We start from the raw sequence: 24,224 nt of genomic DNA on the forward strand, positions 1-24,224 counted from the left end.
CATTTAATTTCCGGTTGTTCGATATTGGCAAAACATGAGTATCCGGAAAGGTAACCTAAAAATTTGTCAATATTTCCATTGGAATATATGCCGAGAATATGGAATGAATGGATTACCCATGGAGTGGTACAAACACATGCACACTTCTGTATGATCAACAAATCCACACTGACAGAACTGTGCCAGCCAACAAACCGGATATAATCCTCAGACATAGTACCGGAAAATGGTGTAAACTGATTGAAGTATTCGTGCCGGCGGAAAAACACACCAAACAGCCAAAGAAGCGGAAATAGTCAGGATGTGGGGAAAGTAAAGGCAGAAACTATTCATCGGTCATCGTTGGAGAATGATTGGGAGCCATGATGCCACATTCAAAAGTAAAAATAATAATAATAATAATAAATTCTTTTTTTTAAAATGGCTGATGTTGTTTTTATTTTTAATTAAAATTAATTAATTAATTGTACGTACAATGTAAATGAGCCCGCGCGCCCCCCTCCCCGCGAAAACAAAAAAAAAACAAATTTTTTTTATACACAATCACACACTCACGTAACAACGTTCTTAATTATTATTATTATTTTTATAATTATTACTATCATTATTATATTTATATGTACAGTTATTATTATTATTATTATTGTTTCGCGTAAAAATTGTACTCCTTTGATTTTTTTTTTTTTTTTAACCAAAGTTTTTTTTTTTTTTTTTACGGCGACGATGATTTGGCAACGTTCGGTTGTAATAAATTAATTAAAAAATTATCCGTTCGCGCCGAACATCCGAACCGGAGATTTGAGCAACAACTCACATCTTAACATTTAAAAAAAAAAAAAAAACACTTTGGTTGACTTTGTTTGTTTGTTTGTTTGTTTTCCCCACCCCATCCACCTCCCTCGTTTTATTAAAACGAACGAATTTTATTCCTTATTCCGCCACTGACTTCTTTCTCTCTTTTTGTTCTCTCGTACCCGATTCATTTCGTTTTTATTTCTTATTGTTGTAATCGACGTAAACTCTCACGACTTCGCCGGAATATTTCCTTTGGGAAGGCATGAAATAAAAATCGGGTTGGAGTTCGCTGTGGGGACGATGAGTGTAGTATCCAGGATATTGAGCCGGAGCGTGTGTGGTTCTCGGAAGGGAATAAGTACTCCTTTCCGGTGCCATGTTAAGAGTGTATCCACCTCCACCTCTGGGTCTTTGCAATGATTTCGAATCACCGTAACCGTTATTGTGATGATGCATTGTCGGAACTTTCGGGGGTGGACCGGATGGGGGATTAGGTCTCGTCGACATGGGAATGTTTCCGCCGCCCACGCCTCCTCCTCCTTTTCCGGTTGTTATTTTCTCTTCGGATTCGTATGCTTCGAACGCGTAATTCGTATTTGCGGCCGAATAATCTTTCCATGCTGAATTTGGTATGAGTTGTTCCTGAAATATAAGAAAAAAAAAAAAAAAAAATGGACAAATTTTCAATTTTTTCTTCTTCTGCTTTTTTTTTTATTTTATATAAACTCATCATGCTTTTATTAATGATAATGATAATAATAATAATAATAAATTTTTAAACAAAAGAATAGAAAACGGTACTAAAACGTTGTTACTTTAAAAAAAATTTACTTACCCTTTGACCCCTTCGTTTAAAAAAAACAACAACAAACCGTAACAAACAGCAAAATATACAGCCGGAAGTATTGTTTATGTACAAAACAGAAAAACCAAACCTAATTAAAAACCTTTTTCATTCAACTCACTACTACCAACTTTATAAAAAAAAAAAAAACCATTTTCTTTCTGTGATATATATATTATTAATATCCTCAACCTGTTCCCACAAAATCAATTACCAATTATCAAAAAAAAAAAAACAAAAACCACGTGACACAAGCATGATAAGAGAAACAGACGACAGGAAACGAGAAAAAAAAAAACGAAAAGAAGAAAAAAGAAAAGAGAAAAATTGATTAATCGATTAAAATAAAATAAAAAATAAAAACACAAAATTTTTGGGTTATTATGCTTATTACGATGATGATGATGATGATGATGATTATAATGATAATTACTATTATTATTATTACGATGATGACGATGACGATGAGGATGACGATGAGGATGATGACGTATGATGATGATGTCACAAATATTATGACGCTCACCCCTCACTGAACGGCCTTTCTTTTTTATATTTTTATTATTATTATTATTATTTTTTCTACCACTGAGTCCAGCTGTTTGGAGCCGGTCCTGGACCGTAAACGGTTCGGTTGTGACCCCACTGTTGAACCCCGTTAGAATGATATTGACTTTGCGTTCCGAGTGGTAACGCGTACACCCTCTAAATGGATCAATAATAAATATCCGAACGATCGTAATTAGACTCAAACATACAAAATTAATTTAAATTTAAATTTAAATTTTTTTTTTTTTCTAGCGTAAAGCAATTATTATTATTATTAACTACATTGATGACGTTTATCGATTTCTTTCCCTCTTTTTTCTACCCCTATCGAGACAAAAATCTCTCCACCTTTTTTAATCACCATCCACAATTTTTTTTTTTTTTTACGGTTGGTAAATATACAATTCACGCATTAAACGCGTATACATGCGTGACGCATCAACCCTGACATCTGTCGGTGGTAAGTGACAAAACGTGACAATATATATATATATATAATATATAGGAGGTTAGACAAATTTCTTTATAGATAGATACATCAAGAAACTACTCTACAGTTAAGCCAATTATTATTTCTATAACTTTACGCCGTCTCTCTGTTTTATCTCATTAATTGATTTTTTTTTTTTTTTTTTACGGTTGGCAATTCTGTTTTTTTTTTCGCGATTTTAACGAATCCTCATTCTTAAATAAAAAACAGAATTACCAACCGATTTGTAGCAAAAAAAATTTATAAATAACTAAATAAATGTAAGATGGAAATGATATGATATGATAGCTCACCTTGTGATTGGACGAAGAATTTCTCACTGTTTTGTATATCGTGCAAACTGCTTGTATGAATGCTATCACGACGAGTGCGATTATGCAACCTATGACGATGTATAATTTCGTCATTGAAAACCATTGCGAATCGGATTCCGTCACTGGAATCGATGACGTCACTGAAAAAAAAAAAGAAAAAAAATTAAATTTTGTTTGTCGTGTTATTTTTTGTTTGGGGGGAGGGAGGGGGATCGACACTTACGGGATTGAGGTTCGAAAACGAGATAATTTGGATCAACGTTTAGAGCACCCACTTGACCCGTGATCACGGTTTCTTCTATGGCTCTTTTAACGGTTTTTTCATCGTTTTTCAAAGCTCTTCCTTTTTCGTACATGGCCTTATCGAGAACGACGTTCATTTTGGCAACGACGTTACCTTCGTCACTGCAATCAATTTTATTATTATTATTATTATTATTAATGATATTTTTTTTTTGTTTTGCGATTATGTGCGACCACTCACTCTGTCAGGTCGTTGACTTCAATCTTATGAAATCCGGGCACGTTGCCTAAAATCCCTTCGAAATTGTTACCAATTTGATTTGACAGCGTATCAAAATCAGAAGTACCAGGAGGTGGAATTTTAAAATTTTCACCAAGGTTGACGAGCTTAACTTGCAAATTGTAGAAAAGCCGAGGTGGAGCAGGAGTGGTCAACATAATTTCATTATCTGAAATGTGACGTCAGAGACATGTAGAAAAAAAATTTTTTTTAAAAATAATCTCCCGGGATTTATCATTTCCTGGTATTTCGAAACTCACCGAAATCGCAGGGTTTGATGCAAATCCTTTCGGATGATATGACCGGTACGTGTTCGTGCCTTTTGATTTTCTTATTAACCGCGTTGAAAAATCCACCCTTGACCGGAAATTGAAAAAAGAAACATTTGTCGTTTGTGAATTGTATGTCTTTCGGATCGTTCGTTATTCTTTTTCTCACGAACGACAATATGGTCGCACCGTCGACGAATCTTCCGGTCGTGTTGTAAATGCTTTGAGTATCCACGAGTGGAGTGTTGTAATCGTGTATCCAAGTATCCATCAAAAAGGGACGACCGTTCTTTTCGACCCAACCTAAAATCGCATCCGTTTGCAACTGGACGACGACAACAGAATAAAAAAAAAAACATTTTTAACGGAAGAAACCTTCTCACGAAAAAAAAAAAGAAAAAAAAATTAACAAACCATTTTTTGATCGTCGGAAAATCCGATACCCGTCCAGGTATTCGTGTGAGTTGTTTCGATTGTAAATTTTATTTCGTCTTTCCTTGAAAAATATTCCCATTTGGCATAATATTCGCAATCGTGTTTTTTCGGACTGCAACTTTTCGGAGTTTTCCAAGAGCCCCCGCAATAAATGGGTTCATCCGGTTCTCTCTCCTCTGATTTTTTATCTTCTTCGTAAAAATTTAGATTTAAAAATCCTCTTTGATCTCCGTGACCGTGATATTTTAATTCGTCAGGTTTGTAAAACAACGGAACGGAAGCTTTATCCTTTTCCAAACCGGATTTAGGCACGTGATTGTATTCTCCTATTTCCTGTCCTCTCGCCCATATCACGTGCATCAAATCCTTTTCTATGGAATGATCCGTCGGTTCTTCAGCTGAAATCAATCATTAATCATCATCATCATCATCATCATTGAAAAACGCAATAAAAATCGTTCGGATGTGCGGAAAATTTCTTTTTTTAGCGTCGTCGTGACGTAGAACGCAATAATAATAATAATACATTTTAATTCTCGTGCGCGTGCGCGATTATTTTTTTTATTTTCAATTACATAAAATAATTGAAAATAAAAAAAATTTTAATAAATAAATCATCAATAAGATAAAAAAAAAAAAAAAAAAAAATTATTTTGTAATTCTTCGGAATCCAGTTAATCCGGTTCCAGAATTATTGGGCTCGGTTTTTTTTTTTTTTTTCTTAATAATCCATAACCCGGCCTTGGCTTTCACTGTTTTTTTTAACGCTCGGTATTTATTATTATTATTATTATTATTATTATTATTATTATTATTATTATTATTATTATTATTATTATTATTATTTTTATATTAAAAAAAACATTAACGAAGGTGGTTTAACATGTACAAAATAATAATAATAATATTAATCGAACGGAAAGGATTATGATGCGTGCATACCTGCGAGACGTTTTCTGAACACTATGACGGTCGTGTTGTTCCTTTCGTATCCCATGGCACCCGTCAAATCGTTTTTACCTCCCCAGAATGTGTCCAATCTAGGAGTGGATCTATCTCTCGTGTAATAATCCCATATTCTGCTTATGTTTCCTCTTGCCATACCTATGACGATATCCGTGCAATCCATCGGATTGAAATCGTGACGTGGAGTGTATGGATTAAGAACGTATTGTTGTTTATCTTCGGTTGCTGTTGGAAAATTTAAATCAAAGGTCATCAAAAAAGGAAGAAAATGATTCGACAAAGGAAAAAAAAAAAAATTTCCTTATTCTATCTAATATTGACCCCCTCCGTCGTGTGCGTGTGCGTATTCGTATCGATAAAAAAAAAAAAAAATGGGAATGTTGATGACCTTTTATCAGGTTTTGTTCTTGTCTTTTAATCAGGACAAACTCTTTTAAACTATAACGTTTCGGTGTGATTATTATCCAAGGTCACTAATTATATATAATAATAATAATAATTTTTAATTAATATCGTCCATGCGTTGTTCAAATACTACGTTTAAAACAAAAAGTGTGTGCGTGTGTGTGTGCGTGAGTGCGCGTGCGCGGGGAGTGCGTTATGACTTTACACGATTTTTATTAGGCAAACATAAAACAACCGTACAAAAGAAAAAAATTATTTTACACAATTACACGCATATATACGTACGTACGTACGTGCGTGTGAAAGAGTGAGTGATTACGTTTCGCAAACGAATGAGAGAAAGAGAGAGAGAGAAGATGGGAGGAAAGATGAGAGAAAAGAGAGAAGAATAAATAATGAATGATTATAAAAATCTTCTTTCACTGATAAAATTTTCTCACGGGTGTATGTGAGGAATTAGTTTTATTTTATTATTACCTTGGAAGAACACATCACTTCACTTTTTTTTTTTTGAAAATTCACCTCCAGGCTCTTTTCAATGTAATTTTTTTTTTTTTTTGTACAACAAACGTGAATCACATAGAAAATGTTTTTTTCTTACGAGAAAATGACGTGCAAAAATTTTTTTTTTTTTGGAACTTTCGTGGCATGTAAACAAACAATGCATGGAGTTTTACACTTGACTTATCCAAACTTTCACTGGACAAATGAATTATTATTATTATTATTCGAAAACATCAATAATCATCAAAGTGGAATTGATAATAATAATAATAATAATAGTAAAATTGCGGTTGTTTGTGTTGCCTAAAGGTACGTGTAAGAAGAAGAAAAAAAAAAATCCTTAGCGCGCTTCCTATTGTTTTTAAATACGTAGTTAAAGTAGTAGTAGACCAGTACTTGTATGGGTTGTTGTTGTTGTTTGTTAAAATACGAAAATACGTACCCGTGGATTTACCTTCTTTTTGTTTAGTTGCGGACTCATTCTCGATTTTAGGTTTAGATTTGGGCTCGGGCTCCGACTTAGGCTCAGGTTCTGATTTAGGTTCTGGTTCGGATTTTGGCTCGGGCTCGGATTTTGGTTCCGGTTCTGATTTCGGTTCGGGTTCGGATTTTGGTTCTGGTTCCGCGGATGGCTCGGGCTCGGCTTTAGGTTCGGGCTCGGCTTTGGGTTCCGGTTCGGCTTTCGGTTCAGGTTCAGCTTTAGGTTCAGGCTCGGCTTTGGGTTCTGGTTCGGCTTTAGGTTCTGGTTCGGCTTTGGGTTCAGGCTCTGCAGCCGGCTCTGGCTCAGCCTTAGGTTCGGGCTCAGCTTTAGGTTCTGGTTCAGCTTTAGGTTCGGGCTCTGCTTTAGGTTCTGGTTCGGCTTTAGGTTCCGGCTCTGCTTTAGGTTCTGGTTCGGCTTTAGGTTCCGGCTCAGCTTTAGGTTCTGGTTCGGCTTTGGGTTCAGGCTCTGCAGCCGGCTCAGGCTCGGCTTTAGGTTCGGGTTCAGCTTTAGGTTCGGGCTCTGCTTTAGGTTCAGGTTCAGCTTTAGGTTCGGGTTCGGCTTTAGGTTCCGGTTCGGCTTTAGGTTCGGGTTCGGCTTTAGGTTCGGGTTTTGGTTCAGCTGTGGGTTCGGGTACTGCTGTGGGTTCTGGTTCACTTTTAGGCTCCCCTCTTGATTCATCTTCTTTTTTCCCTAATAAAATAAATGTGCAAAAAGTGTTTTTTATTGAAAAAGTACCAATCACCAAAAGAACTGTATAAAAAAAAAATTACAATATGAGGAATATTAATTTACAATTGAATCCGTATTTTTTACTCAAAAAAATTTTTTCCCCGGTAATTTAGTATAAGAAACGATATTTGATAACGGGAATACGAAAAAATTTCATGATTTTTTTTTAACCGGAAATAAATTGACATTCTTTCAGCAGTGCATAAGGCAAACAATAATCTCTCTCTCTCACTCTCTCTTTCTTTCTCTCTTTAACTTTTTTATACAAATCTATGGCGGTTTTATATGTGTTATTAACCGAACGATACCCATGCATTTAATACTATAATATACATAATATCTCGATATGTTACAAACTTAAACCGGAAGAAGATAAAAACTACAACGTACAACGAACGTTACGTATATATAATTTTTTAAAAAAATATTTACTACTACGTTTTCGATAATGTTCTAATAGTGTTTCGCGGGGGAGAGAGAGAGAGAGATAGAGAGAGAGAAAATCGAAAGTCAATTTTATTCCAGTTTAATTAATCGAGATGGAGTTAAAAAGAAGTGCTGACAACTTTTCAGCATCGAAAATAAAAAAAAAAATAATTTTTTTTTTTTGCTTTTTACAAGGCCTCAGTCATGCTTGACGAGAGAACGAAAAATTATTTACGAGCATCAGATGTTAAAGAGAGCGTTAAATTGACTTTTTTATTATTAACACATCATCTTACCTTGAGACGTCGGCTCGGGTTTTGGTTCTTCTTCGGCTTGTCTTTTCCCTCTGGATGCAGTCACTCTATAGGATACGCTCGTTTCCACGGCTTCTTCTTTATTAGGTGGATCAACTTTGGCCGCTCTCGAAGATACGGATTTTTGACGAGGTTTAAAACGATTTCTGAACGCGGATTTTGCGGTCGTTGTAGTCGTCGTCGTGGGTTCAGGTTCGCTCGTAGGTTCCGGACTACCTTTCGGTTCAGGTTCGGATTTGGGTTCTCCTTCTGCCGTCGGCTCGCTCGAAACCGTTATCACGTCTTGTTTGACTTTGTCATTTTTATCAATTATTTCCGGAAAGTTTTTACATTCCGGAGTCAAGGATCGCGGTCTCCAACCGATGGCTGCGTAACTCGTACCTTTCACAACCATGGCAACTTCGATTTCTTTTTCTTCTTTGAGAATTCTCCAGTACAACGTGAATCTATCGCTTAAATCTCTTTTCGTATACAAATCGAAATCGATATCGATGGATTTTATAGGGGACCCTGCAAAAAAAAAAAAAAAAAAATTTCTCGTAGAATTTTCGATGATTTTTACATTTCAACAATTAATACATACTTTTCGTGCAGGCTGGTCCGAACCATCCCAATTCACAATAGCATTGCTTTCTAGGTGCCGTCGTCGCTTCGACATCCACGCATTTTCCTCTGTCACCGCAATCTCCATCTCCGATACATTCATCTCTGTATTGACACCTTGGACCGTAATACAATCTATCGCAACGACATTTGTTAAGCATGTGCCTTCCGTGACCGCTGCAGTTTTCTTTGAATTTATTAGCTGAAATTACATGCCCTTCATGATAATAATAATAATAATAATATCGCATTTATTCATTTTTTTAAAAACTAAATTTAAAAAAAAAACTTATCGATGGTAATAATTTAGTACTAAACACTCTCACTTGTCCTTTCGCACGTAAAATTAAAAAAAAACGTTATTTCGCCGCCGCCGCCGCCATTTTTAATTATTCACAACGTTAAAAAATAATTTATCCAACAAAATATTTAAACTTTCTAATTTATTTTCAACACAATTTATAAAAAAAAAAAAATACTAATTATACATTTAATTAAATCCGTTTAAAGTATTCTATGGTTTTATAAAAAAAAAAAAAAACGTTTTTCGAAATGATCACGCGTGCGCGTGCACGTGCACACACGCAAGCCGCGTGTCTTTAACCTAAAATAAAAAACGTTAATTATTTACGTACCTGGTTTTATATCGACATCAGCACACGACCAAAACCTATAACCGCTCGACCATTCGCTAGCTTGTCTCAAAAGTCTTATCGTGCAGTCTTCGCAAAAAAAATCAGGTGGCAATTGTACCTGATACGATTGAGCCGTCACGTCGGTTTTAACAAATTCAGAATCTGATGTTACCGGTGTCAAATCGAGTACGGGCCTTTCCAAACTATCCAACACCTGAAGTTTGTAACCTCCCTGTAAAAAAAAAAAAAAAAAAATCGTGATGAAATCATTTTTTTTTCCCAACGGAAAAAAACGGACGGATATATTGAGGGAGGGGGGGTTAAACCGGAAATAAAAAATTTTATTTTACGTAATGACCGCTAGGTGGAAGTGCGCGCGCGCGTGAGGAGGAAGAAGGTGTAAATTACGATCAATCTTTTTTCGTTGTTTAGGTTGTCGATTCTGTCGAAATGAAAATAAGGAAGTGAAAATAATAATAATAATAATAATAATAATAATCGCTTTAGGATAAATAAATAAAAAAAAAATTTAATTTTTCTCATTATTATTATTATTATTATTATTATTATTATTATTATTATTATTATTATTATTATTATTATTATTATTATTATTATTATAAATGAATTTTAAAGTTTCGTAATAATTTTTTTTGATATCAAACAAACACCGAATAGTAATGAATTAACCTAAGAATTAACTTTCCCTTTTTTTTAGGCACCAAACAAAATTTAGCACAAGTTTTTTTTTAAAAAAAAAAAAAAAAACAAATTTAATAATAATAATAATAATAATAATAATAATAAAAGAATCAGGTGGTTTTGATCTTAGCCACGTTCGTTTCTTAATATTTTAAATATTTTTTTTTGATAATTATTATTATTATTATTATTATTATTATGTCATTTTAATACCTCTAAGGTCTCGAGGAAAGTGTATCACTATTAACTTTTTCTTCTAATTCTGTTATCACCATAAATCATTAACCGACATTTATACGGGTTTTTTACTCAATGTGCGTGTGCGTGCGTGCGTGTAAAAACGCGTACTTTTCATTATATATATATTTTAATTTATAGAAAAAAAAAAAAAAAAAAAACTCGAATTAAAATCATCGCCTAGATAAAGAGAGAGAGAGAAAATTATGTCACTTTAATGGATTTTTATTATTATTATTATTATCATTTGGGTCATTTTAAAATCTTAATTTTAAATTAATATATATATATATATTTAATTTATGACGTAACGATGACGTATAGCAATCTAAGTCGCAAAATATTATTATTTAAATTATATCGATCGACATTTTTTTTTTTAAAATAATAATAATAATTAACTTATAAAAATAATTACGTGTTCGATGGACGAATTCGTTTTTTTTTTTTCTTCCTCGATCGTCACGTAACCGTTTTTTTTTTTTAAATTTAACGGTAGTGCCAACGAAAAAAAAAAAAATTTCTCCGCAAGAGCGCGCGCGCGCGAGAGCGACAATAACAAAAACTCTTTCGCACACGATATAAATATTAATTTTAAAAAAAAAAAAAAATTTATTTTGAAATGATATAGTTAAACAAAATGGCGACGACAACAAGACGAATTTATTAAATTATTGCCTTTCGTTAAAAAAAAAAATGAGGAAAAAAAAAAAACAAAAAACCGCGACCGATTATTTTATTCAGCCGAAGGACAACAAAAAAAACCATAAAAAAATATTCGGGGGGGGGGGACAGGGGGGAGGGGAAATAATAATATTTTTTGGAAAAACTCGTTTTTTTTTTTTGATTTATCGATAGATCGAATCGTCATTTTCAATCAATCACATAATCAATACTCGCATAAAGTTTTTTAACTACTTCAAAATTCAATTTCGTGACGTATTTCATACATTCATCCATATTGAAAACAACTCATTTTTTTTTTTAACGGACGACGACACAAACTTATTAAATTAAAAAAAAATTAATTAATTAAAAAAATGATTATTACTCAATCGATTGGATTCGATCAATAAATTATAATTAAAATAATTGACGGTTGCGTGCCAATTTACCACACACGTGACTACTGAAAAATTATTTACGCATTTTTCATTTTAAAAGTAATTCGCATACAGTTATTATTATTAATTAATACAACATCACAATCGCACTAAATTAGTAGTAGTGGAAGTAGTAGTAGTAGTAGTAGTAGTAGTGGTGGTAGTAGTATTTTGTAGTAGCATTTGATGTTAACAAACTGCACATTATAATTCATTAAATATACGGGTTGGAAAAACTTTCTCATGTGCAATCAATAAATCGAGAGTAGTAGTAGTAATAGTAGTGGTAGTAGTAGAATCGATTGTAGTTATTGTAGCGTATTAAACGAGTAGGTAATTAATAATGCAGTAGTTGGCAACACTTGTAAAATTATTTATAAAAAAAATATATTATTTACTTTTATAAGAACGAGAGAGAGAGAATTAATTTTTCACGCTCATCGCAATCGAAAGTTTAATTTATATTTAAAAAAAAAAAAAAAACCGGAAATGAGTTTTTAAAGTAACGGAATTTTTCTACGTCATATTATAATAATAATAATAATATTTTACTTCGTCGCAATCGCGGGGGGAAAAATAATAATAATAATAATAATAATTTCGTTAATTAATCAATTTTTTTTTTTTTTAAATTTTATTGACGAGGTAAAAAATTATAATAAATTAAGGAGTGGCTCGTGGAACTAGAAAAATTAAAAATTGCCTTCGAATTGATTAATAATTAACGTTCGTTATTTAATTTAATTTAAAATTTAACGTTTACAAATGAATTAATAAAATAATAATAATAATGATGCGGAAGCTGTTTTAAAAAAAGGGTACGTTAAAAAAAAAAAAAAAGATACTATTCAAATAGTGAAAATCGTTTCGTACGAAAAAAAAAAATTAGACAGATACGGTCCTGCCGAAGCTGTCGCAATAATAATAATAATAATAATAATAAATTTTTTTCCGCCAGGGAAATTTAAATTTGTAAGAAAAAAAAAAGAGAGAAAGTTTCCGCGGTGGTTGACTACAACAAACACGCACACATACACGCACAAACACACGCACAACAAACACTTTTTTTTCCAATATTAAAATTTAAACGCGATTACGTAATTTTATTATTAAATAATAATAATAATAATAATAATAATAATAATAATAAAAAAACCCGCATTCTTGTGCAGTCGCGAGTTCCGCGACTTTGCTTTTTCAATCGCGTGTTTGTTCGACCGTCTTTTTTTAATTTAATTAATTAAATCCCGAGGGAAGGAGGGGAGGCGGGGAAGTAATAAAATCATTAAGAACCTTTTTTTCAACGCTGCATTTTTTTAAACGGAAAAACGCGCGTAAGAACGCACGCGTCCGAATATTTAAAAAAAAAAATAATAATAATTTAATTATTTCGATACGAAAACTTTCAAGGTTTTTTTTTTTTCTTTCATTTTATAAAAAAAAAAAAATTTTAATTGCTTCGCGTTTATTATTATTATTACGCCCGCGACGATTCAGTAACTAAAAAATAATAATAATAATAATAAAACGACCGACTTACTTGGTAACAAATAAATAAATAAATAAATAAATAAAAAACCCATTAAAATAATTAAATCGCACGATTCCATTAATAATGATAATGATAATAGTTTTTATTGATATAAACATTTTTATTATTATTATTATTATTAGTAAATTTTTTTTTCTTTCCCCCATTTAACGCGCGTTTTAAATGCGTGGCACGAGAATTTTAAACATATCGTCAAGGCGTGACATACACCCAATCACTTTTTTTTTTTTTTTTTTTTTTAAATTTAAAATGTCCTCCTCCGGGATAAACGCGAACAAACTCATTAATATTTATTATTGATTTCCAATATTACAAAAAAAAAAAAAAAATATGGATTTTGTCATAAACCTTGAGCCGTTGAAGAACGGATATTAACCGACCGACCGACCTACGAACTTCCGGCAAGGTCGATATTTTCTTAATCCTTCAAGCCAATTTATTATTATTATTATTACAACTACTACTAATAATAATAATGATAATGAAACGTATTGCGAAAGGCAAAAAAAAAAAAACTGAAAAAAAAACAAAATGAAACTCACCCTGTGCGAATAAGCTAAATGCCATGTTACGTTAAATGTAGAACCCGCGAGGAGAGTCGTTTTTATGTTCCCTGAAACAAACAAACAAACAATCAAAAAATTACAATTTACAAACAAACAAACATTTTTCCTTTTTTTCGTATCACTTTTTCATTTACGTGATAAAAATTTCATAAATTTGTTGTTAACGCGACATTTTTAGTAAAAACAAACCTTTGGCAGGTTAAAACGTTTGTTATTAAGGAAAAAAAATCGGACGAGGCCCACGTGTCCAAAAAAACCAAACAAAATTTTAACACGTGCATAAATTTACATTTAAAAAAATGGCAAACGACAACTTTTAACAACAACAACAACGACAATAAGGGGGGGGAGAGGGACAATTTCGATAAAGTTAATAAAATTTTATAATTCAAACCCTTGCAAAAAAAAATAATGAAAAATATCGAAAATGGCGATATTGTATCGTAATAATAATAATCATAATAATAATAATAATGATAATAATGAATCGATTATAAAAAAAAAAAATTTTTGGCAAAGAATCCATTTCACGTTTTTGGACATGTGCCACGCAAGAAAAAATTCGGACGAGGAAAAGGGAAAAAACAAAGAAAACTTTTGCCTTTTCCAAACATATTCGATACTAACTCACGATTCGATTCGATTCGATTCGATTTATTGGCAATCAAATAAAGGTGTAAAAAAAAAAAAAAAAAAAAAATTTCGTTAATTGTAATTTTTGGATACGAGAAAAACGCCTCGAGTCTCTTCTTCACCTACATTATAAACAAATTTTTTTTTTTTTGAATGATTTGTGCCACTCCTTTACGACGACGTAATTTTTTTTTTTTTTTTTTTTTTGACAAACCTAAAATTAACGCATTAATAAAACCTACAATACAATTATTATTATTATTATTATAAAATTGACATTATTATTATTATTATTACTATTTCGTAATGTTAAAAAATTCACGTGCGGTTTTACGTAAAACCTATCATTACTATATTATTTTTTGAGTTTGAATGAAATTAATTAAATTTATTAAAGGTACGTTAAAGAAAACCTGATGGAAAGGTAAAAAAGTTCATCCTTTGAGTGTGATACCTGACAGGTTGTGTGAGAGAACGTTCGTCATAACAAAAACAAAAAAAAAATTTTTTTTTCTATGATTTTTACAGGCGCTTGAAAGAATGGCAAAAATAAAAACTTCCGACAACATTACAAACAACAGGAACGACAGGAACGACAACGACAACAACAACAACAATCAATTAAAGATTTACGCACGCACACCTGGCGTACCTTAAATTCTTACGTCGAGTAAATAAAAAAATTCACAATCACGTAAGTTATTTATTTTTTTACGCAACCATTTTTTTTATTTCACCTGCCTTTGGAGTTTTTGTTTGTTGTTGGTTGTTGTTGTTGCAAAATATCACTGGCAGCTTATTGAGTGAATAAATTCCACATTCTTTCATCATCATCATCATCATCATCGCCGCCGCTTGGATTTTTTATTGGAATATTCATTAGATTTTTAACAACAAATCTTTTCGCAACGTTAATTTATATCGATATCCTTTACGAACGAACGTCTCGTGCATTTTCATAGAAAATTAATTCACAACTTTACCTTTCTCTCTCTCTCTCTCTCTCTCTCTCTCACTCTTTCTCTCTCTCTTTTGATCGTTAGCATTTTCTCGTTTCAAAATAGGAAAGAAAAAAAAAAGGACGTTCAAGTGTGATACTTAATTTGAATTTAGTGGTTAAATGAGTGGTTGTTTGTTTTAATTCCGAAATTCAGGTTCGGAGCAGAAGAAAGAGAGAGAGAGAGAGGGGGGGGAGAGGGGGGGGAAGAGGGAGGGATTCGCATAAAAAACCATAATTGCAAATCAACCACCGTCGGTAAGAATAAGGATAAAACCATTCAAGCATAAATTCATTCATAAAAAAAGGGGGGGAACTCGGGGAAAACTTTCGCGAGAAAAAATCAAAAAAAAAAAATATCAGCGACAAATATTTCACCGCCTTCTTTTATTGTCGTCACTTTCAAAAACGTCAAATTTTTATTCGTTTCTTAACAAGTAACTAAAAAACTAAAAAAACGAGAAAAAATGGCTTCCGGCTACATATCAAATCAAAATAAATTATTTTATTTTAAAAAAAAATATGGAATTATTCAATCGCAATCTTTTTAAATAATAATAATAATTATAAATGACGTCGTCGATAAATCGATACTTTTAATTATCGACTTGCTACCGGTGACGATAATAATAATAATAATAATATAAAAAAAAAGTACATTCCTTTTTTTCACACGGTACCGATCGATCGATACGTCAACCTCATTTGCAAAAAAAAAAAAAAGATGGCTGTCAATTTAAAAATATTTTTTTTTAAAGAGAGAAAGAGAGAAAGAGAGAGAGAGAGAGAGAGAGAATAATAACAAAATTGTTTCCTTTTAATATTATTATTATTCATTTATTTCAAAGTAAACCGTAAAAAAAAAAAAAAAATCCTCGAGGGAAAGAGAGAGAAAAAACCTTGAAACTAATTCGTAATAAGTGTTGCCAACCCAATCAATGAGCAATAAAATCAAAAGTGGCAGGAACCCAAATGAAAATTTCCAAAAAAAATTACTATCATTGATTTATCGTTAACGGTCGTCGTCGTCGTTTCGGTCATGTTGTAACCAGTTTAAAAAAAAATTTTTTTTTTTTTCAGGGTTGAATTTTCATTTTAAATCGTAAACTAATGAATTTAATATTAATTAGTTTTTTTTTTTTTTGTTACTTTCTCTACCACGTTGAACTGGATTTACTGGCTTACATTGTCGCTTTTTTTTTTTTTTTTTAATTTCTTGCCAATAACCAAGTACCGAACACCGAAAATACGATTTTAAAAAAAATTCTAGACCACCCAAAAGTGAATGAGAAATTTAAAAAAAAAAATGACGAGTGACACTTTTCATCAAAAATCGCTTTTCTTTCTTTCTTACTTTTTGTCCGAGTTTTTAATGATTACAAAAACAAAAAAAAACATGCGTGAACGCGCGCGTTTTTCATACGTCATCATTTAGATTCTCTCCAATAAAAAATTCCAAAAATGGAGGTAAAAAAAAATTTTTTTATTCAAGTTGTAACAATCCAAGACATCGACACCGTAATAAAAATAAATAAATAAATTGCACAAACTATTATTATCATTATTATTATTTTTGTTACGTAATATTAATACGTCACCGTGACGACGATTATAATTACCTCGATATCGTCGACGGTAATAATTTTTTTTTTTTTTTTAAGATTAGCAGCCATAAAGCGTTCGCATATTTTTTATTTATTTTTATTACTTTCGAACGGATCGAATAAAAAAAAAATTTATTTCGCGGTGACGATTTAGATGACGTCAGTGTCACGCCAACGTCACGCCGATCTTATTATCAGTTCGAGTCGACCCATTTTAATATGGCGAAATTAATGAATGAGGTGTCGCAAAGGACGTTTCCTTTGTTTATTGTATGAATACGCATGCGTGTCACCCCTCCAGACGAGTGTCAGTAAATCTTTTTTTTTTTTTTTTTCCAAGCCGTGAACAAACCGTAGGGGGTTTCATTACGCGCCCCCCGCGTTCTACCTATCCCCCTTCCCTCCTCCCTCCCCCGCACCCGTTTAAACCATTGTTAAAAAATTATCAGACCAAAACGCGAACGTTTAGCGAGAAAGGAAGCCATAACCGACTTTAACCGAGTAAAAAATAATAATTAACGAAAAACTGGAATAAGATGGCCGTTCGTTGGCAAATAGTTTTTTTTTTTTTTTTTTCCATGATTTCTGATTTACGCATGCGTGCGTGCGTGCGTTTAAATCTTCCGGGAAAATGCGTCGTAATTAACGTCACGCAATTAAATAAATTTAAAAAAAAAAATAAATTATTGCGACTACGGGGGTGGAAAAAATTAATTGTTCGATAAATTTTTTTTTTTGCATTTAACAAGCAATGAAAAATTTCCCAAAATTTAAAACCTAGAGAGAGAGAGAGAGCGGGGGGAAAAGAGAGAGACGGTTAAACGTGGTACAAGACGAGAGTACCCGACACTTGTTGTAAATTTTACTAACAGTACCAGTAGCCATGATACTTTCTCTTTAAATTAAATATATATACGTAGCGATACGAGGCCGTGCCTTGTTGTTAAGTTCACGTTAACTCGGTCATAAAAATAAAATAAGAGATCAATGAGAGAGAGAGAGATAGACAGAGAAAGATTTTTAAAAAAATCTATCATTTGTTTTTTCCCGTTATTATTATTATTATTATTATCAAAGAAAAGAGAAAAAAAAAATTAAATTTTTTTAATTTACGGTAATCAAATCCGTCAATTATTTACTCACGTTTAAAGCTTCGAGGTAGAAACCGAACGAAAATAAAAAAAAAAAAAATTTTTTTGACGTTAATTGACGTGAAAAAAAAACAAAATGGCGGAAAAGGGAGGAAACCCTTAATATATTATCGTTCTCAACGAAAATTTTCAAAAGACGAACGGAAATCAAGAGGAAAAAACAAAAAGGAAATTTAAAAAATGAGATAGATAGAGATAGAAAGAGAGAGAGAGAGAGAGAGAGAAAAGCCCTTAAGCAAATAGAAAACGTTACGAACGAACGAGAGAAATAAAAAAAAAGGAAAGTAACAAATGTGTAACTTTTTTTTTTTTTTTTTTTTAACAAGTGGTTACAAATTCAATAAATACTAATAATAATAATATATAAACATTACGTAACATTATTATTATTATTATTATTATTATTACTATTAATAAACGGACTGAACGTAAGAAACGATCACGTGTTCGATTCATTCCGACTAACGTATAAAAAAAAAAAAATTATTTAAGAAAAAAATAAAAACATTTTTTTGTTGTTGATATCGTCGGTAGCCATTTTGAAATTATCATAAAATGAAATTTCGAAAGTAACAAACAATTTCACAAAAAAAAAAAAAAACTATTTTATTATTACGAACAAAAATATTTATTAAAGTACGAGAGAGGGAGAAAGAGAACAATCATCCATCGACGAACAAACAAACAAACAAACGTATTTACAACAAACTCTCCTTTTTTACTTTTTTATTTTTTTTTTAAATTAGTATTTGTCAAATTTAAAGCACGCGATATCAATAATAATAATAATAATAGAGAAGAAGAAGATTATAGTAACAGAAAAACTTTTACTCGTTTCGTTAAATAAAAAGTAATAAAATGTTTAAGGGATTAACAAAAAGAAAGAAAGAAAGAAAGAAAGAAAAATTTCAAGGCGTTCAGCTTTTGCTTCGTGTGACATTTACAAATTCCAAGAGCGTTATAAAAAAAAATAAAAAATAAATTTTCAGGGCCGTAACCGTCACGAACCTTTCCCCGATGTATCATTCGGTATTGTTCGGTAGTTTTATATGATAAATGGAATAATAATAATAATACTACGCACGTGTTATTGTACAAAACATAAGAAGAGAACAAAACAAAAAAAAAACGAAAAAAAATTACCGTCGATTTTATTATCATTATTACTTTTTTTTTCAATTCGAACGATACTAGCGAACCTATAAAAAAAAAAACGCGTAAATAGTTTAAATGTCAAAAATAAAATAACCTTTGACCCCGCTGACAAGTTACGACGTGGCAACAACACACAATTACACATCCACTTCATTAAATCAAATTATAATTTTTTTTTTTATTTTAACAAACGTTCGAGATGAGAAAACAAAAAAAAAAACAAACAAACAAACATGGCGACTGCGAAAAACCCTGGAATGAAAACAAAAACAAATGACGTCATCGTAGTAGTTAATCCCCGAATTTCGTTACGCGATTTTGAGCGCACACGTGACTACGAAAAAATACATTTGCAAATTATTATTATGATTATTATTTTGCAAAACGAGTTCGAAAATTGGCAACGACGACAACAACAACAACAACAACAAAACAACCGACAAACGAGAAATATGAGGAAAACAAAAAAAAAAAAAAAACGCGCAAGGTGAACGGGTAGGTCACTTTAAACAACCCCTTAAGGGTAACAACGCGTAATAATAACAAAAAAAAAAAAAAAAAAAGGAAAAAAGGAAAAAATTGAATCCGAGCCTTAAGGCGATCGAACGCTATTATTATTATTATCATTATCATTATTTGAAAAATACGCGGTTTCGAATAAAATTCAAATTTTCACGTGAAAATTTTTTTAATTATTCAATCGTAACCGAAAAATCAAAAAAAAAAAAAAAATCAAATTTTACGCGTAAAAATTCGGAAAAGTTACGTTACCCCACCAACTTTTGCCCCCTTGGGGTACAATAATAATAATAATAATAATAACCTGTCGGGTTCGGTAACTTATATAAGAACTGAATAGATCTAAAAGAGAAGAACACGTTTGAAAAAAAATGAATAATAATAATAATAATAATAATTTTCTTATTCGTTTTGATTTTCGCTTAACTTTCACCGTTTATTTATTTATTTTTTTTTTGTCATAATTTTATAATTTAATTATTATTCTGACGTGTAAATAGATAGATAAATAATTAAATAATAAATAAATAAACGTGGAAAGAGAGAGAAAAAAAGAATTTTCAACTTCGTTTTCACAAAGTTCCCCTTAGAAAATTCAAAACGAAAAAAATTTTAAAAAAAATTAATTATTTTCTTTAAGTTACCACCGACTTATGACTAATGATAATGATGATGATAATAATAATAATGATGATAATGATGGTATTGATGACGGTCGGTCATCATTACAGAAAATTTTTTTTTTTTTTTTGTATTTTTTTATAAATAATTCAAGGTAATTTTTTACAGTTTTTGAACTTGAAAACAATAAAAAAAAAAAAAAATTCCCAAAAAAATCAAAGTCGCTTTCCCGCCCTCTCTTACCAACCTTCCCCCTCCCTCCCTCCTCCCCTCATTTATTTCGACGTGTAATTAGCCAAAAAGAACAAAAAAATTTACATAAATTTTTTTATTTTATTTTTTCCTTAATTACGTTATTATTTATTATTGTTAATTACGTACGCATCGACGACCTTGCCGAAAATTTATTGTTATTATTTATTCAAAATTATTATTATTATTATTATTATTATTATTATTATTATTAACGAGAAAATTACGCGCGTTTATACGTCGTGATACGCGCCTGCGTTTTACTCATTATCATCATTATTATTATTATTGTAAAAAAAATTAATAAAATTCAAACGAAGGTTGACTCGTCACTGATTTTCCGTCGGGAAGAAAAACCTAAATGGGAAAATCTTATTGAACGAAATTTGGAAAAACTATTAAAACGACGGCCGTAAAAAAAAATATCCAACGCATTTTCCGACAAAGTAATTGCGAAACTTCGAAAAATTTAAGTGGGAAGAGGGAGGGGGAGACACTAATTTAAATTTAAAAAAAAAATATATATATAATTAATTGGATTATAAATTTGCCAAAAAATTTCAAGGTTTCCCTCATTATTTATTTACTTATTTATTTTTTTCTCCCAACTATGTTAATAAGGGTGAGAGTGCGCGTGCGCGTCGTAATAAAATTTCGTCTGCTTACAGGAAACAAAGACGACATCAAAACAAAAAAAAAAAAAAAACAAAATGCATCCATGCTAAAAAAAAAAAAACTTCTTGACCGTAAAAGAAAGTTTTTTTTTTTTTCACACATTTCGTCACACACGCACTTTTTCATGCGTGACGACACTAATTAATTAATTAATTTTTTAAAAAAAACGTGCGTAGGTGTGCGTAAAGTGAAAAGAAAAAAAAAAAAAATTTTACCAACGATACCGTTCGATTCGATCGAAAATTCGACCGACTGTTTTGTTAACAACTACCGTGCACCTTTAATTAAAAATAAAAAAAAGAAAGTTGAAATGTTAATAACACGACCGAATATCTGTTGCCACGTTAAACCACGTGAAAAAAAAAAAAAAAAAAAAAACAAAGCAAAAATTTTCTGGAAACTCTAAACGTTTTTTTTCCCTTCTTCTTATGAATACTAATGTAATATTTAAAATCATGATCGCTTATGATGATTTCACTAAAAGTCGTGGATAATGACACGTGAAAATTCATCATCATCATCATCATCATTTAAATAACTCATGATGATGACTTTCAATAATAATAATAATTGTTTGCCATTCGATCGGTTAAGTTAATGATGAAAAATTATTTTTGCAAAATACGAAATGAATCGACATTGAAAACAAAAATTTTTTTTGTGAATAAAATTTAATCGTTTGTGGTTGTTGTTGTTGTTGTTTGATTTTATTTCAAGGTCAACAACGTTTTTCTTTCTTTTTTTTTTTTTTTACTTTAAACATTTGAATTTAAACCGATGCAGACAAAAACCTCCAAAAAAAAAAAAAAAAAAAAATTCTTTTTAATTTTAAAGATTTGAGATTTAGAATTAAAAACCGGAAATCGTGAGTTAGTTAGATTTTTTTTGAAATTTATTGACACGATAAAATCTTTTATTTTCGTTTTAATTTTTTGTTTTGAAATAAAAAAAAAAAAAAAAAACTATTTCGAAGAATAGAAAAGTAAAAAAAAAATTTCGAGTCGTTTGTAAAAACAACATCACGTGATTAAAAATATTACCGGAAGACTAAAAACAAATTACGTCTCTTTTTCCGTCGTGGTAGGTAGTACACGAAGTCAAATACCTTAGCAAAAAATACAAATAATAATAATAATAATAATAATTAGACTTAATCGACATTCCTCGTTTAAATGATAGTATATGTTATGCGAAAAATTTTCTTTCTTTTTTTTTTTACTACTTCCGGTAGAAAATCGCTTTTTGAAATTTAAAAAGGAAACAAAACGACGATAAAGAGGGGGAGGGGAGAAGAGGGGGTGGAGCCACGAAATCATCAACTTAACCTTTTGACCTCATAACAAAAAATTTCGAATTAAAGAGAGAGAGAAAAAAGATTGAATTATCGATTATTCTCCCTCTCGCTCTCTCTCTCTCTCGATCGAATGATAATTACTTGTATAAATAATAATAATAATAGTAAACTCACCTTTTGGCATTCCACATGGTCCCTTCGTTCTGGAATTATCCAAAAAATCCAAATCGTATTTTCTCGCGGGCGGATACGTTAACGCGACGTGCGAGAGAACAAACGTAAAACACGACGACAGAAACAAAACAAAAACCGTCCTATAAAACATGTTGTTCGAACAACCACGTGACATTTTCTTTTTGAATTAATTTATTATTATTATTATTTGCACGACGCGGCGTTATTTGTTTTTCTTTCTCGAATTTTATTTATGAACACATATATTTTTTTTTTTTTCGAAAAAAAAAAATTCACTTTTCCGTTTTTCAAGTTTCCGACATTTTGTTTTATTATCCGATTTGTTCTTTTTTCCTTTTTCAAAAACAAAATCCTGAAAAAAAAGAAAAATTAATTAAAAAAACGTTTTCCATTTCCACGAAAACCAAAAAAAAAAAATATTATGTAAAAGAAAAAATGAAAATTCGGGCGTACAAACAACAAGGTTTCCCTTTCTCTCTCTCTCTCTCTCTCTCTCTCTCTCTCTTCTCTCTTTTTCTTACGGCTCTACTAGTTTTAGGCCAGATCCGGAATCTTAAAGCCGCACCCCTGAGGTACGCATTACACGAATCGTGCCTCACAAAAATAACAAACAACAAACTATTTAAAACCACTATTTAATAATAAAAAAGAAAATTTTTTTTTATTTAAATTTTTTTGCGGTTGTCTCTTGCATGCGATTGTTTGTTTGTTACCGATACCTGGTCGTCGTTTGTTTGTTTAACTTAAGTTTTTTTTTTGCTACGACACTAAAACAAAAACACAAAAAATTTACTTGTTCGATATTAAGAAAACAAATCACGCGATAAAACGGCAATAAAAATTTTTGTGAATAAAACAAACAAACGAACAAACAAACAAACGAAAAAATAATAAAAAATCAGGTGCGACGGGTCGATGCGTTGGTCACTCCACGGTTTAGTTTTTGTTTTTTTTCGATTTTCATCAAAATCAAGTTCAAATCGATGACGTGCAAAAATGATATTAATAATAATAATATCTTTTAAAAAAATGGTGGAAAATAATAATAATAATATTTCCTTTTCCGATCGATTTGTTTGAAAAAAAAAAAAAATTATCGAATGCCTTATTTGTAATAATTCATTAAAACGTTTTGGAATTTTAATTAATATTACGTACATGTTGAAAAAGTTCAACTTTCATTTTTTTTTCATTTTCTAACGTCTGAACAAACAAACAAACAAACGAACAAACGATGAAATAACATTAGAAAAACAAACAAGGCGGATGTAAAGAAAATTAAAATTTAAAACAATTGAGCGAAACAACCTCCGCCGCGAACAACAACAACAACAAATTTGCAAACGAATTTTTTTTTTCGAATTTTATCGTCACACACACACACACATCGATAAAATCGATATTTATCGATCGTTGTCGTTCGATTATCGATTATCGATCATTCAATTTTAAAAATTTTTTAAATCGAAATTCGAATAAAATTTTCTTTTTTTTTTTTGTTAATTCCGTTCATCCGGGTGGTTTTTTTCCGCTTCGCAAATTTTAATTTGCCCAACATTACAATCATTACGACAATGATAATGATAATGATAATAATGATGATGATGATGATAGTCACGACGACGACGTCGATTAATTATTATTATTATTATTATTAAGAGTTATTAAAAAATATTTTCACGTTTT

General features: G+C 31.0%; 1 protein-coding gene across 1 annotated transcript; it reads right to left on the reverse strand.

Annotated features, from left to right (window-relative positions):
* Positions 1–990: 990 nt before the first annotated feature.
* Phum_PHUM486520 (uncharacterized protein) lies at positions 991–22,704 on the reverse strand (the record flags this gene model as incomplete). Its single annotated transcript, XM_002430435.1, has 14 exons — positions 22,485–22,704; positions 13,419–13,489; positions 9,283–9,514; positions 8,628–8,849; positions 8,186–8,554; positions 6,491–7,115; positions 6,270–6,289; positions 5,162–5,410; positions 4,199–4,617; positions 3,776–4,109; positions 3,477–3,684; positions 3,210–3,397; positions 2,972–3,132; positions 991–1,437 (listed from the first exon to the last, which is right to left on the reverse strand). The coding sequence occupies exons 1-14, from the start codon at positions 22,690–22,692 to the stop codon at positions 991–993; spliced, it is 3,753 nt and encodes a 1,250-aa protein (XP_002430480.1). The 5' UTR covers positions 22,693–22,704.
* Between the last annotated feature and the right edge of the window lie 1,520 nt (positions 22,705–24,224).

The sequence above is a fragment of the Pediculus humanus genome, genomic scaffold (assembly GCF_000006295.1).
Source record: "Pediculus humanus corporis 1103172108257 genomic scaffold, whole genome shotgun sequence".
NCBI classification, from domain to species: domain Eukaryota; kingdom Metazoa; phylum Arthropoda; class Insecta; order Psocodea; family Pediculidae; genus Pediculus; species Pediculus humanus.